The sequence below is a fragment of the Rattus norvegicus genome, chromosome 13 (assembly GCF_021556685.1).
Source record: "Rattus norvegicus strain SHRSP/BbbUtx chromosome 13, alternate assembly SHRSP_T2T, whole genome shotgun sequence".
In the NCBI taxonomy this organism is placed as follows: Eukaryota; Metazoa; Chordata; class Mammalia; order Rodentia; family Muridae; genus Rattus; species Rattus norvegicus.
The window spans coordinates 94,967,990-94,981,299 of NC_141546.1; the positions used below are offsets into that span (position 1 = coordinate 94,967,990).

Consider the following 13,310-nt stretch of genomic DNA (forward strand, 5'->3'; position numbering starts at 1 on the left):
TGGAGCGCAGAAGAGAAAGAAAGCAGGACAGTTCACTAGCCCTCGGCCTACACCAACTTGGTGACCTCTCAAGGTCTCGTCCCGGCCGCTCGCAGCTCAGGTTCCGGCACGGGCCGCCCAGACCCCGGGTCTGTGACCTGCAGGCGAAGCGGACGCCGCGGCCTGGGCACTCGGGGAAAGGGCAGGGACCCAGGCGCCGAGAAACACGGTTTGGGGAGCCGAGTACACGTTACTTCGTGCAGAGCTCCCTCCGTGCAAAGCGACCAGGAACCCAGGTCTCGTCCGCCGCGCCACCCGCCCGGGCCTCCCTCCCGCTCCCCTCAGGAAACAGCCTGCAGTTCCCGCAGCCGCAGCGCGGGCCGCGCGCCGGGAGCGAGCGCAGGCGAGGGGGGCGGCGCGGGCGGGTGCATCGGGGCTGGCGCCGCGCCCCCCGCGCTCGGCCCTACCGGGCCTCTCGGCGAGGCGTCCCCCGTCCTTCTTCAGGCCCGGCCCGGGGTGCAGGCGAGGCCCGGGAGTCCCCCTCCCGCCAGGTTCAGGCAGAGCCGGACGGCCTGGCGGGAGCAGGCGCCGCGGGCCGCGAGCTCCTCATTCGAACCTCCCTCGCAGACAGTCTCCGCCCCACAATGCACCGGGGCGGGCAGCCTTTGAAAAAGCGGCGCGGCTCGTTCAAGATGGCGGAGCTCGACCAGTTGCCTGACGAGAGTAAGTAGCGTCTCAGAGCAGTCCTCCTTCCCGCCGGTTGCTTGTCCGGAGGTCGCACCGGCCGAGTCCGATTGCGGGGCAGATGGGATGGCTGCCAGCCCACCGCGGTCCCCGGTCTTTCTACTCAGGCGCTGCCGCCGCGTCGCCGCCTTTGTTATGGTGTCTGTGTGTCTGTTTCTGGGGTTGTGCGAGCGCCAGCGCCGGAAACCGAAAGCCCGGGAGTCCAGCCTGTCCTGACGGAGTCGGCGGCTGCTCTCCCGGAGCGACTGCTGTCGCCGGCTGAGGTGGGCGAAGAGCGGCCCCCAGTTGCGGGCGCCGTCCTCATCGCCCGCCCGGTTATGTAACTCGCCGGTCGGGGGCCGGGAGGGCGCGGGCTGGGCACCTGGGACACAACCCCTCTTCATGCCCGGGGCCTCTGATCTGATCCTATGACAGCTCCTGCTTCTGCAGGCACTTATGATTGCTCCCCTGATCCCTCGCGTCCATCCTGGAAGTGTTTTCTTCCGTGTCACACAGGCTTGGCCCCTTCCCCTGGGACTACAGGTGGCCCTGGACCTTTCCGGAGATGATCCAGCCGGGATACAGTGCTGAGGTAGCCCCATCCCCAGACTTCCTCTTGAGTGGATGTGTCTTAAGAATGTGGGGGTGGGCTTTACACATGGATGTGAGCACCGTAGCCTATATGAATGTTATTCTACCTGACACCCACTCCTGTGCGTTGCCTCACTTAGCCTTTACTCAAACTCTAAGACAGATGTTCACCTGTCCGCAGACAGTAAAAACACCTATGCTGCAACCTAAGGACAGGGGGACAATTTTTGTAATTTTCATATTGCACATTTTTTAATTGCAAAACGGTCTTGAATCAACACGTACTCTGTAGTATGTGTTTGTAGCCCGTGGTCAACAAAAAGCACGCAGGTGTGGTGGTGCACATCTTTAATCTCAGCACTCGGTAGGAAGAGGCTGGTGGATCTCTTGAGTTCGAGACCAGCTGAGTCTACATACCACAAGCTCCAGGACAGCCAAGACTACACAGAGAAATCCTGTCTTGGAAAACAAACCCCCAAATCTGAGCAATCTATATTTAGAACGACTGTATCATTTTTATAGCATAGAAGTGCTTTGTTTTTTAACCATTTGGGGGTGCCCCAACAGGAAGTCAAGACAGAGAAACCCAGTTCAAAAAGCAAAGGAAACGCCCACACTCTGTGAGATGCATCTGTGGTCAATGCAAACATTCCTTTAAAAGAGAGATACTCCTAATTCTGTTTTCTTTGAGAACATGTATTCCATAATATACTGTCAAGTCAAAAGTTCAGGTTGCCATGCTGATGAAGGCATGTATTCAAAGTGTTTGTTTTTAATTTTGGTTTAGACCAGTGCTAAGTCTCAAACTTAAGAACTTTCTTGATGGTGGATGGAGATGTTCACTTTTCTAGTGTGTAGTGAGTCACCTGTGACTAGATTGGCTCAGGTGCCGGTTTTTTATTTTTGTTTAATATTGACTTATATTTAAATAGCTAATCATGACGTATTGATAGGGCATTATCTATAGACTATCCCCGAGTTTATTGTTCTGGTTTGGAGAATATGGTTGATTGTTATTTAGGATGCTTGCAAATAAAGGTAATTCTAATAAGCAGAATGTTACCTGCCATCTGAAGAGTTTTTTTCTAAGCTGGACACAGTGACATGTGTGTTAACCTCACACATGTGTGCTGAGACAAAAGGATAACTCTAAAGTTTGAGGCCAGCCTGGGCTGTACTGTAAGATTTTTCATCCTTTGTGATGAGTATGCTGTGTGACTTCTCAGGGCTGTTTCCCCTGCAGTTACAGTGTTGTTGGTCAGCAGCCACCCAGAGCTGAGCCACCTATGTTTTTTCTTCATGCCTGTGGTGATGGTTAATTTTTTTTTGAAAATTTATATTTTGTATATGAGTACACTGTCACTGTCTTCAGACACACCAGAGGATGGCATCGGGTCTCACTACAGATGGTTGTGAGCCACCATGTGGTTGCTGAGAATTGAACTCAGGACCTCTGGAAGAGCAGTCAGTCCTCTTAACCGCTGAGCCATCTCTCCAGCCTGGTGATGGTTAATTTTGATAGCTTGATTGCATTGAGAAATGCCTAGGAGATCAGTAAAGCATACCTCTAGGTGTGTCTGTGAGCATACCTTTGGGAAAAAGATGTTCTTACTGTTGTTCTTGGAGTTTACATTGAGGTTCAGATATCAGCTACACTGTTAAACTATGTATAACCTAATTGTGTAAATTATGGTGCAATGTCTCTGGTACTTTGGTTGGGGAGGGGTGTGTCTCTCTGTGTGTATCCTTTTTTTTAAGCTAAACTGCTAAACTACACCTTTGTCAAAAGCCGGAGTTGCATATTTGATTTGTCAGCAATGACACAAATAAACTTAAAGACTTCACAAAAATGGATCTGAATTTGGAATAATATTAATTAAAATAGAGGATGATTTTGGAAAGAGAAAGCAATTTCAGTTTGATATGAAGAAACACTAAGTTTTGTTGGTTTTTTTTTTAAACACTAAGTTTTTTGTATTTTCCCTCAGTTTAATTAAGGGAACTATGTAGTATATTAGCTAATAGCTCCTGTAACGTCAGTTATAAAAGCTATCATTTCCTTCATACTTATTGTGAGTAGGTGTTAGAAGAAAGAAACACACACACACACACACACACACACACACACACACACACAGTCCCATTTGCTTTCTGTTCATTTGATCTTTATTTCAGTTGATGTAAGTACGTGATTTTTACGTGTGAGCACAACCTTTGCTCTAAGCTCTTGTGCTTGAACCCTTGCTATTTCATCTCTAGATGTTGCAGAAGGATCATCAAACTTAAGAGATTTCAGAATTTATCTCAGAAGTCCACCCTAGCACTTAGGTGCTTCCAGGAGCCCCTGTGGTTACATTGTGTTTCCCTGTGACAGAGCAGAAACCTAGTTATCTTTACTTTCCTCCCACTTCCCATATTTAAGCATTTACTGAGTCCTAGAGCTTACTTTCTGATGTGTCTCAATTCTTACTTTTTATAATCACCCAGCCCAGGTTGTCACCTTTCAATAACTCACTGCCTCCAAGAGGGGTCTAGAGGGGTCCTTCAGAGCAGAAACACCTTCCTCCTGTTATGTTGCATTGTAATCCTTGAGGCAGGCTCTCTATGTGGCTAGCTGGACTCTCAGTCTGTAGACCATGCTGATTTTGAACTTGTAGCAATTCTCCTGCCTCTCCTTCTTGATTGCTAGGATTATAGGTGTGTGCCATCATTCCCAGTCATCCTCCTGTTTTAAACCTTTTAGTAGCTACCTCTAAGACCCATGTTTCCTGGCTGCTCCCACTTCCCCGTTTATTTTGTACCACTCTGCTCATTCTCTCTTGAGTTAATTGGACTGTTTTCATTCCCTGTGCTAAGGCATATGCTGTTCTCTAGGCTGCTCTCCCCTCTCTCACTTCCAGTTAACTTCTTTTTTTTTTTTTTTTTTTTTTTTTGGTTCTTTTTTTTTTTCCGGAGCTGGGGACCGAACCCAGGGCCTTGCGCTTCCTAGGCAAGCGCTCTACCACTGAGCTAAATCCCCAACCCCCAGTTAACTTCTCCTTATTCTTTAGAATATCATGTTGAGATTTTTTTTAAAAAGCATTTCTGTTATTTTTTTATTATGTGTATATGTCTGTCTTCATGTGGGTCTGTGCATGTATGTAGGGTACATATAGAGGCCAGAGACATCGAATGTGTCTAGAGGTGGATTTACAGGTTTGCAGACCACCCAACATGGGTGCTAGGAACTAAACTCCAGTCTTCTGGATGAGCAAAAGGTGTGCTTTTAACTGCTGAGCCCCCAGTTTAAGACTTTGTGGTTATTTTTTGTCCTTTGAGAAGTATGTCTTCTTGAAGTATTCCATAGCATCATGTGACTTCTCAGGGCTGTCTCCCCTGCAGTTACAGTGTTGTTGGTCAGCAGCCCCCAGAGCTGAGCCACTTATGTTTTTACCTCATGCCTGTGGTGATGGTTAATGTTGATAGCTCGATTGCATTGAGAAACACCTAGGCGATCAGTAAAGCACACCTTGTGTATCCTTGAGCATACCTTCAAAAACATTTAGATCATGAGGTTCTGACCTAATAAATGGATTCATCCCTTGTGGAGTCATGTGATAGCTTTATTGGATGTAGTGAAAGGTAGGAGGTGGGGCCTTGTTGGAGAAAGTAGGTCAGTGGGGTCGGCCCTTGGGAGTTTTGTTGTTCCCTAGTATCTTCTGTATTCCCTTTTCTCTTCCTCCTGGCCACCTCGTCAGTTCTCTGATTTTCCATACCCTCCACACCATGATGAAGTGAACGAATCCTCTAAAACGTTGAGCAAAATAAATCTGAATGAGAAGTTGTTTAGTCAGTCAGTCCTGTCACAGTAATTCAGAAGAACTAGGAACACGAGTGCGTTCCCACCTCTAAGCACAACCCTGCTTTCATCTCACTACACCCCTCTTCCCACCAAGTTCAGTGGCCGTTTCCCCTGTTAGAATTCAATTTGAACTAATTTCTTGGGGTTTCTTTTTTTGGCTGGTTTTATGGCTAGTTTTTTCAGATGTTGTTTCCTTGGAAACTTCCCTGACTGCTGTTTATGTTCTTTGTAGTAACTGTCATGAGGTATGATTACTGTCTTGTGTGGTTATTTGTTGTATGTCTCTTCCCGCTAGGATACAAACTCTCTGAGATGGAGGCTTTTGGTGGTGACCTCAACTCTAACACTGCTTATGGAAAGCAGTCAGTAAATACTGGTTGAATGTTGAATAAGTGGAACTGGTTAGAGCAAGATTCTAACTTAACCATGTTCACCTGCCTGTAAATTCATTTGTTTAAACAGATGGGTAATTTGGTCAGTTAATGTAATGTGCGCCCATCTGAAAATGAGCCATGTGTTGTATACACTGCTCTAAGCATTTGTGCTTATATCTGTTTACTCTCCTTTTACACACAAAGCAGCAGCAGCAGCAGCACAGGGAGTGAGGTGCTTTGTGGGAAATAACATAGCAAGGAAGTAGCAGAGCCAAGATCTAAACAGTAGCCAGCTCAATGTTCTAGAACCTATGCTCTCTTTCTAAAAGAATTATTTTAATTATATGTATGGTATGTATATGTGAATGTAGATGCTCGAAGAGACCAGAGGCTTCAAATGCCCCTGGAGCTGGAGTCACAGATGGTTCTGAGCTGCCCAACACACAGGTGAGGGCATTGAATGTGGTTCCTCTGCAGGAGCAGTGCACATTTTTAGCTGCAGAGTCATCCCTCCTGTTATTACTGTATTGCCTCAAAAAGAAAAAGGAGTTTAGGGGCTGGGGATTTAGCTCAGTGGTAGAGCGCTTACCTAGGAAGCGCAAGGCCCTGGGTTCAGTCCCCAGCTCTGAAAAAAAGAATCAAAAAAAAAAAAAAAAGAAAAGAAAAAGGAGTTAAAGGTAGTAAATCAGAATCCTCAAGGTGTAAGCCCCACCTTTGTGGACTAGATGGGTGCCCTTGTAACTTACATCTCATTCTCAGAACCCTGTTCAAATGACCGGTTCAGAGAAGCTAATTCATGAGTGCCTTATATAAAAATAATCTTTCCTTGCCCACATCACTCTGTCTTCCTGTTCACTTTTTCCATAGCTCATCCACACTGGCTTGTACTTGTTTCTTTGCCCTCCTAACTAGAACAGAAGCTCCAGGAGAACATGGACTCTGGCGCATTGCTGTGGGCTCTGTTGCTTGAGCAAGAACTACCATGCAGACAGCACTTAGCGTATACCCACGTTTTCCTGGGATGAACTGTGTTTTCTTTGGTATCTTGGCTATGTTTTCTGTCTACCTTACTGTTTCTTGGTTATATTTTTTTTTAAACTTTCTAGTAGAATTTTTATTTGTTCATTTTGTGTTACTAGTGGTTGAACATAGTAGGCAAGTACGCCCTAGCCCTTAAGGCTTTCTCCCCTATTCTATTCTCTTACCCATGATTTTATGGTCTTTGAACATTAAACTCCAAGCTTTTTTTCCCTGTTGAATCTCCTACTTGCACCACTCACTGATCCTACTTTCGTTGTCAGCCGACCCTGTAGCTCTGTGTATCTGTAGGTCACCTGCCATGGGTCCCCTGAAAGCTTTATCTAGTGACTCCCTCTACATTTATGCTAGCCCTCCTTGGGTGTTTAGGAATCTGTTTTTCTGTATGGTTTTTGTTTTTGTTTTAGAGACAAAGTTTCTCTGTGTAGTCCTGGTTGTCCTGGAACTTACTCTGTAGAACACACTAGCCTCAAAATCAGAGATCCACCTGCCTCTGCCTCTTGAGTGCTGGCATTAAAGGTGTGCAACACCACTGCCGGGCTTCCTGAATAGAACCTTGAGCACTAAACATACCTGCATTTGGGACTTTCAAAGGACTTTTCGGCTCTGACAGTCTCTGAATCATGTTTATTTTCTGTTTATTCTGTTACTTCTTCTGACTTTTGTTCCAGTAACATGAGTTTTCTTTCTTTTTTTCCCTCAGTGCTAGAGTACTTTTGAATGAGGATGCACAGTGACTTCTGTCTGTGCTCATTTTTCTTTTTCTACATTTTTCTCTCTTAGGATAATTTCTAACCACTGATACAACTTCCACAGGCCTGTGGAGCCTCTGCAGCCCTTCCTTGAACACAGCCTGCTTATTCCTTTCCTTTCCCAGACAGGGCCAGGCCATAGTGAGACTCAGCCTGGAGCTCAGGCTTGCCTTGAACCCATGGCAGTCCCCTGCCTCTCATGCTGCACTAGAGACCAGTGCCACTGCTGACGCTTCCTTTGCATATCTGACCAACCGTCATGTCAGACCAAATGCAGCTCAGACTAAATGGAATGCCAAGTTCTTTTTCTCCAAGCTTGATTATGAAATATTTATTAATTTGGATTAGTTTTCTTGTTGTGTGTGTGTGTGGTTTTTGTTGTTGTTCTTGTTGTTTTGTTTTGTTTTGTTTTTTGAGACAAGGCCTTGCTATGTAATAGCATTGTTGGCCTGGAACTTACTATGTAGACTGTAGACCAGGGTAGCCTGGAACTCACAGAAACCGCCTTTAAAGGCCTGCATCCCCCTGCCTGGCTGACTTGTGTTATTTTTACTTTCAGGCTCTTCAGCGAAAGCCCTTGTCAGTTTAAAAGGTAAGAATTATGCCTTTCTGGATATGGATCACAATTTGAATATATTTTTTCTTTTCCTTCTGTTACTCATTACTCATTGTATCTTGTATTTACTTTCACTGATAATTTTAAATGCATATGCTTTTACAGGAAAATGCATCTTTATTTGCCAGTGATTAAGAAAATTTTTAAAACTTTAATTTCCTAAAATTATTAATGAAAGAATATCTTCCTTTGTTTTTGTTTTTTTGAGATGGCTTACAACTCACTGTGTAGACCAGGCTGGCCTAGAACTCAGAGATCCACCTGCCTTTGCCTCCTGTTTAGAGTCACAGCCTCATTTAAAGACTGCCTCAAGCAGAACTGGGGTGGAGCGGAGCTGTAGGGTGCTGGCTTAAGCTCTCGGCTCAGTGTCGTTGCTGTAAATACACTCTGAACAGTCAAGACACCTGTGCTGAGCTTACATCAGTGTTGATTTTTTTTAAAAGAATTATCTTTTAAGAATATTGCATGGTGGGATGGCAGACCGGGAGTGGAGGTAACGACTAGACTGTAAAAAAATAAAAGTAATTTAAAAAAATATTGAATGTTCTCTGAACTCTTAAGAATAAGATTTTTGTGGTTTGGTTTTTGTGTCTGTTGGTTTGGATTTTGAGACAGGGTCTCACTCTGTAGTGCTGGCTGGCCTGAAGCTCAGTATATAGACCAGACTGGCCTCAAACTTCGGGAATCCTCTTGCCTTTGCCTCCCAAGTACGAAGATGACAAGAATGCACCACAGTGTTGGGCTTCTTAATTATTTTGGCTTTTGAGAAGGATCTCATGTAGCCTAGATTGGCCTCAAGTTTGTAGCCAAGGTCTGGCTTGGACTGCTAATCCTCCTGTCCCAGGCTCTCTAGTGTTAGGATTACAGAACCACCACACCTGCTCCAATGAACATTCCTTAGGGAAAAAAAATTAGAGAATGCTGGTAAGCAATTATAAAAAAATAAAAACCATCTCAGTCGCATATCTTCAGTTTTAATGTATCTATATTTAAACATATGTCTGTATTTAAATATGATTATTTACAAAAATTAAACGTATTCTTTATTTTGTATGTCTAATCATTTAATTGATAGGACTTTTTTTGGTTTTCAAAAAACTCCAAAGACATTTCTCTGAAATAAGAAAGATAGCTAAGGGGTTTGGGATTTAGCTCAGCGGTAGAGCGCTTGTCTAGCGAGCACAAGGCCCTGGGTTCGGTCCCCAGCTCCGGGGGAAAAAAAAAAAAAGATAGCTAAGCATAGTGACCCATGCCTGTAATCCCAGCTGTTTTGGAGGCTAAGGCAGGAGGATTGCTGTGAATTTGAGGTCAGTCTGGGCTATAGAATATTTGACAACACCATCCCATACTATATTAATTTTCCTGTGTTGTGTTTCACATACTGAAGCAAAAATCATCTAGAAACATCCTTTAGTTAGCGATGTGTGTAGCACATGCTGCAGGCCATCTCTTGGGAAGCACAAATGTCAAAGGATTGCTCCAGGCTCAAGGACAGCCCAGTGCCACAGTGACTCCCAGGCCACCCAGGGAATCACAGTGAGATCATGCCTCAGAAAGCAAAAACAGAAGAAATGTCCTCTAAATTCAGAATTAGAGGCTTTTATTTTTTATTTTTCATCGTCTTACTTTTAGTTAGAATTTTTAAAAAATGAAATCACTCTTAAGAGAATTGAAGAATTATTAGAAACCTACATCCAAAACAAAAACCTGTATGTTTTGTATAGAAATGAACTATTTTAAGATACATTGCTTTATCATTTTATTAAAAGAATAGGTGAAGTTTTTTGTATTTTGTTTTAATGTTTTAAAAGTGTAATTGTGTGGGGTTGGAGAGATGGCTCAGTGGTCAAGAGCACTCTGGGTGCTGTTCCAGAGGACCCTCGTTCAGTTCCCAGTACCCAGTGACGACTCAGCAGCCGTCTGTAACTCCTGCTGGCAAAGGATCTGACCGCCTTTTCTGGCCTCTGCAGGGGCAGGACATTCATGTGGTGCTGGATACACAGCAAAACAGCCATGTATGTCAAATGAATGAATGAGTAGACAGAAATGTATTGTGTGAGTGCGGATGTGGGCTCTGGAGTGCTTAATGGGGGTCGGGACAGCTTTTAGGAGCCACTTGTCTCCTACTGCTGCTACTAGGGATTGAACTCAGACTCAGCTCATCAGAGTTTCTCTGCAAGTGCTTTTCCCCTAAGCCGTCTCTCTGGCCTGAGATGTTGTTTGTTGTTTCTAGTAAACTGAAATCATTACAGTCACTTTGTAACCTTTTCACATTAATATATATTTCATATGCTTACTACTACTACTACTAAAGGGTTGGTGTTCATGATGTAAAATTTGTGAGCCAATACTAAATTTTATCAGTATTAATTATTCATTACAGAGGGAAGTTTATCTAACACATGGAATGAAAAGTACAGTTCTTTACAGAAAACTCCTGTTTGGAAAGGCAGGAATGCGGGCCCTGCTGTAGAAATGGTAAGGAGAGCTCTCCTGTGTGCTAGAGAATCCTCCCTGAATTGTGTGGCTGTGCTGGATAAGTTCACATACCAAAAAAAAAAAAAAAAAATACCAGCTGTAGGTGTTTTCATGTTAACGTGCCATTGAGCAGTATTTGATCTTATTTAGGTAAACTATTTGTAGCAAGATTATCTGGTCACCATTAAGCATTTGTAATACACACCCACACATGCATACATTTTATCATTATTACTTTTAACAGACAGTCTCACTGTGTAGACCTGACAGGCCTGGAACTCACTGTGTAAACCAGATTGCCTCTAACTCACAGAAATATGCTACGTCTACCACTGGCTCCTGAGTGCTTGGGATAGTATTATATACTTTTGATATTTACAGGTTTTTAGTTCTAAAGATAGTTATCAATGACCTCAAATACAGCATGGATATTTTTTTTTTTTACAGTTACAAATTTAGTAAGCTCTTGACATCAAATCTAGTATAAAACTAAAGTCATTTATGCATACTTTTCTCAAATGATTTAATGTTCTTGTCTAGCCCAACCCTCTGATGCAGACATCATGTAATAGCCACTTAGTATTAACCAACATAATTTAAACTGGAATTTCCGGAACATATTTTCCTATCCTCACCGTGCAAGGCTGCAGTGTGCCACAGAGACGTGGTTCTAGTTTCTGTTGGTTATCATTGCAGAAATATCTATTTAAACACTTTGCTAATCTCAGGATGTTTCCATTTGGCTTTGTGTGCTTTTGTTACTCATTTGTATTCTATACTGCTGATAATCTAGCTGTGTTTTCCAGATCTAATTTGCATTTTTGGAACAAAAATGAGAAACATTCATTAAACAAAAAAATTTTTTCATAGCCTTTCAGAAATTCAAAAAGAAGTCGACTCTTTTCTGATGAAGATGACAGACAAATAAATACAAAGTCACCTAAAAGAAACCAGAGAGTCGCAATGATCCCTCAGGTGTGTGTGTTAAAGTTTATTTCATGTGAAGGATATGAATGATTGTGCAGTGTGCTGAGGTTGGTATTTGTTCTCTTACATTTTGAACAGCATTCTTTTAAGAAAGTTTTGCTGCTCAGCAATTATTTTTACTAACTTAGAAAATTCAGTGTTTTGTTGGTTGACATTAAACTAGGTAGGAAGCCAGTCATGATTCTGTATTTAATTAAATACATTAAATAAAATAGACTTGGTTATGTTATTCAGTTTTGAACTTTGTGTGGAGATAAGTGAGGGAAAATGTTTGACTTTATCAAATAAAGTATAATGAACACTATCCAGAGGAGGAAATAGTGCAGGATGAAATAGGATTTCCTTTCTTGTTTTTTTATTCATTGGTTTTTGCAAAGAGGTGCTGTGGCTCAAGCCTGTGGTGTCACATATGCTGGCAAGCACTCTACTGTTGAGTTGTTTTATTTTCGTCAAATTTATCCTTATTTATTTATTTATTTATTTTTAGAGACAAGGTTTCTTTGTGTATCCCTGGCTACCATGGAACTAGCTGTGTAGACCAGGCTGACCTTGAACTCACATGCCCCTGCCTCCAAGCTCTGGGATAAAAGGCTTGCCCCACCACAGCCCGGCTTATCTAGACAATCTGAGGTCTGTACATGGAACTTGAATGATAGAAGAGAACTGACACCTGCAGGTTGTCCTCTAGCCACTACACACGTGTACACATGCTGTTACATACACACACACAGAGAAAGTAAACAAATGTAATTTAAAAATTTAAAGTCACAGTGAGCGTGTAATAAAGGAATGAAACTTAACTAAGAAAATGTGACCTTTATCAATTATGTAGTTTTTTCAGACTAACTTTATAACTTCTGATATAACTTTTTATTATACTTTTGTTATTGCCCTAAAGCATTATATACAACTTATCAATACAGTAAATTAAAGTTGAGGTAATTTATTTATCAAGCAAAGGCATGATCTGAAGTACACCCTATCAAAAATCTCTTAGTATTGAGACCAGAGATCTCTCTGGAGTTTGGTTGGCCCAAAACTTAGCACTTGGTCTAGGCTGGCCTCGGAATCAGTCTTCCTTGCTTCAGATTCCCAAGTCATAGGATTACAGGTGTGCACCACCATGACCAACTTCTTTATGTTAATGATAAAATATCACGTTCCATAGAACGAACAGAGTGCATCTTGAACTTTTAAAGTATCAAGGACAAATGTACGCAAGTACCTGAGAAGCACAGTAAAGGTGATTTCACTGAAAGTGAAATGCAGATGTCCTGTATATTATCAGATTATACTATAGATACATATACAGAAGAACTGTTAGTCTATTTAAAAATATCTGTAACTATATAGAAAGTGACAGCACTAGCTGGGCATGGTGGCTCACACTTTTAATCCCAGCACTCAGGAGGCAGAGGTAGTCAGAGCTCTGAGGCCACCCTGATGTATAGCACAAGTTCCAGGAAGCCATGGGAACACAGACACCCTGTCTGGAAAGTCTGAAAAAACAAAACAGAAAGAAACAGCAGTTTTTATGATTAGAATATTTTTAGGCCAATGAGGTGGCTGAGCAGATAAATGTGTTTGCCACACCAGCCTGGTGACCTGAGCTCAGCTTCCTCTGAATTCTCACCACTGGTTCTCACAGTGGAAACTGTCCTCTGACCTCCAAAACTTGTTGTAGCACACATGCCCACACTGACATACACATCATACACATGTGCACAGTACAAATAAATAGCCTTTAAAATATTTTTAGTTTTACATTAAAAAAAATTAATTTTCTAAGGTTAGCATGGTGCTATATACCTGTGATCCTAACACTTGGGAGGGAGGCTGAAGTAGGAAGATTACCACAGGTTCAAAGCTACCCAGGGCTATAGAGATTATTTTCTCCCTCTTTAAAAGACAAAAAAGTTAATTTTCTAAAT

The 13,310-nt window shown here is 42.7% G+C and overlaps 1 protein-coding gene across 6 annotated transcripts in view; it reads left to right on the forward strand.

Annotated features, from left to right (window-relative positions):
• Positions 1-336: 336 nt before the first annotated feature.
• Positions 337-13,310, forward strand: part of Lin9 (lin-9 DREAM MuvB core complex component) — a 45,052-nt gene continuing 32,078 nt past the window's right edge. For 2 of the 6 annotated variants that reach the window (XM_087581685.1, XM_087581687.1), the window contains exons 1-5: positions 647-702; positions 1,219-1,294; positions 7,858-7,890; positions 10,298-10,392; positions 11,263-11,367. In XM_087581685.1, coding sequence (XP_087437811.1) covers positions 10,390-10,392; positions 11,263-11,367 — 108 coding nt within the window. In that variant the 5' untranslated portion in view covers positions 647-702; positions 1,219-1,294; positions 7,858-7,890; positions 10,298-10,389. Of the gene's footprint in view, positions 515-561; positions 703-1,218; positions 1,295-7,857; positions 7,891-10,297; positions 10,393-11,262; positions 11,368-13,310 lie in introns of those variants that run through there. The other 4 variants (XR_015635407.1, XM_087581686.1, XM_087581684.1 and 1 more) reach the window with 3 other exon arrangements.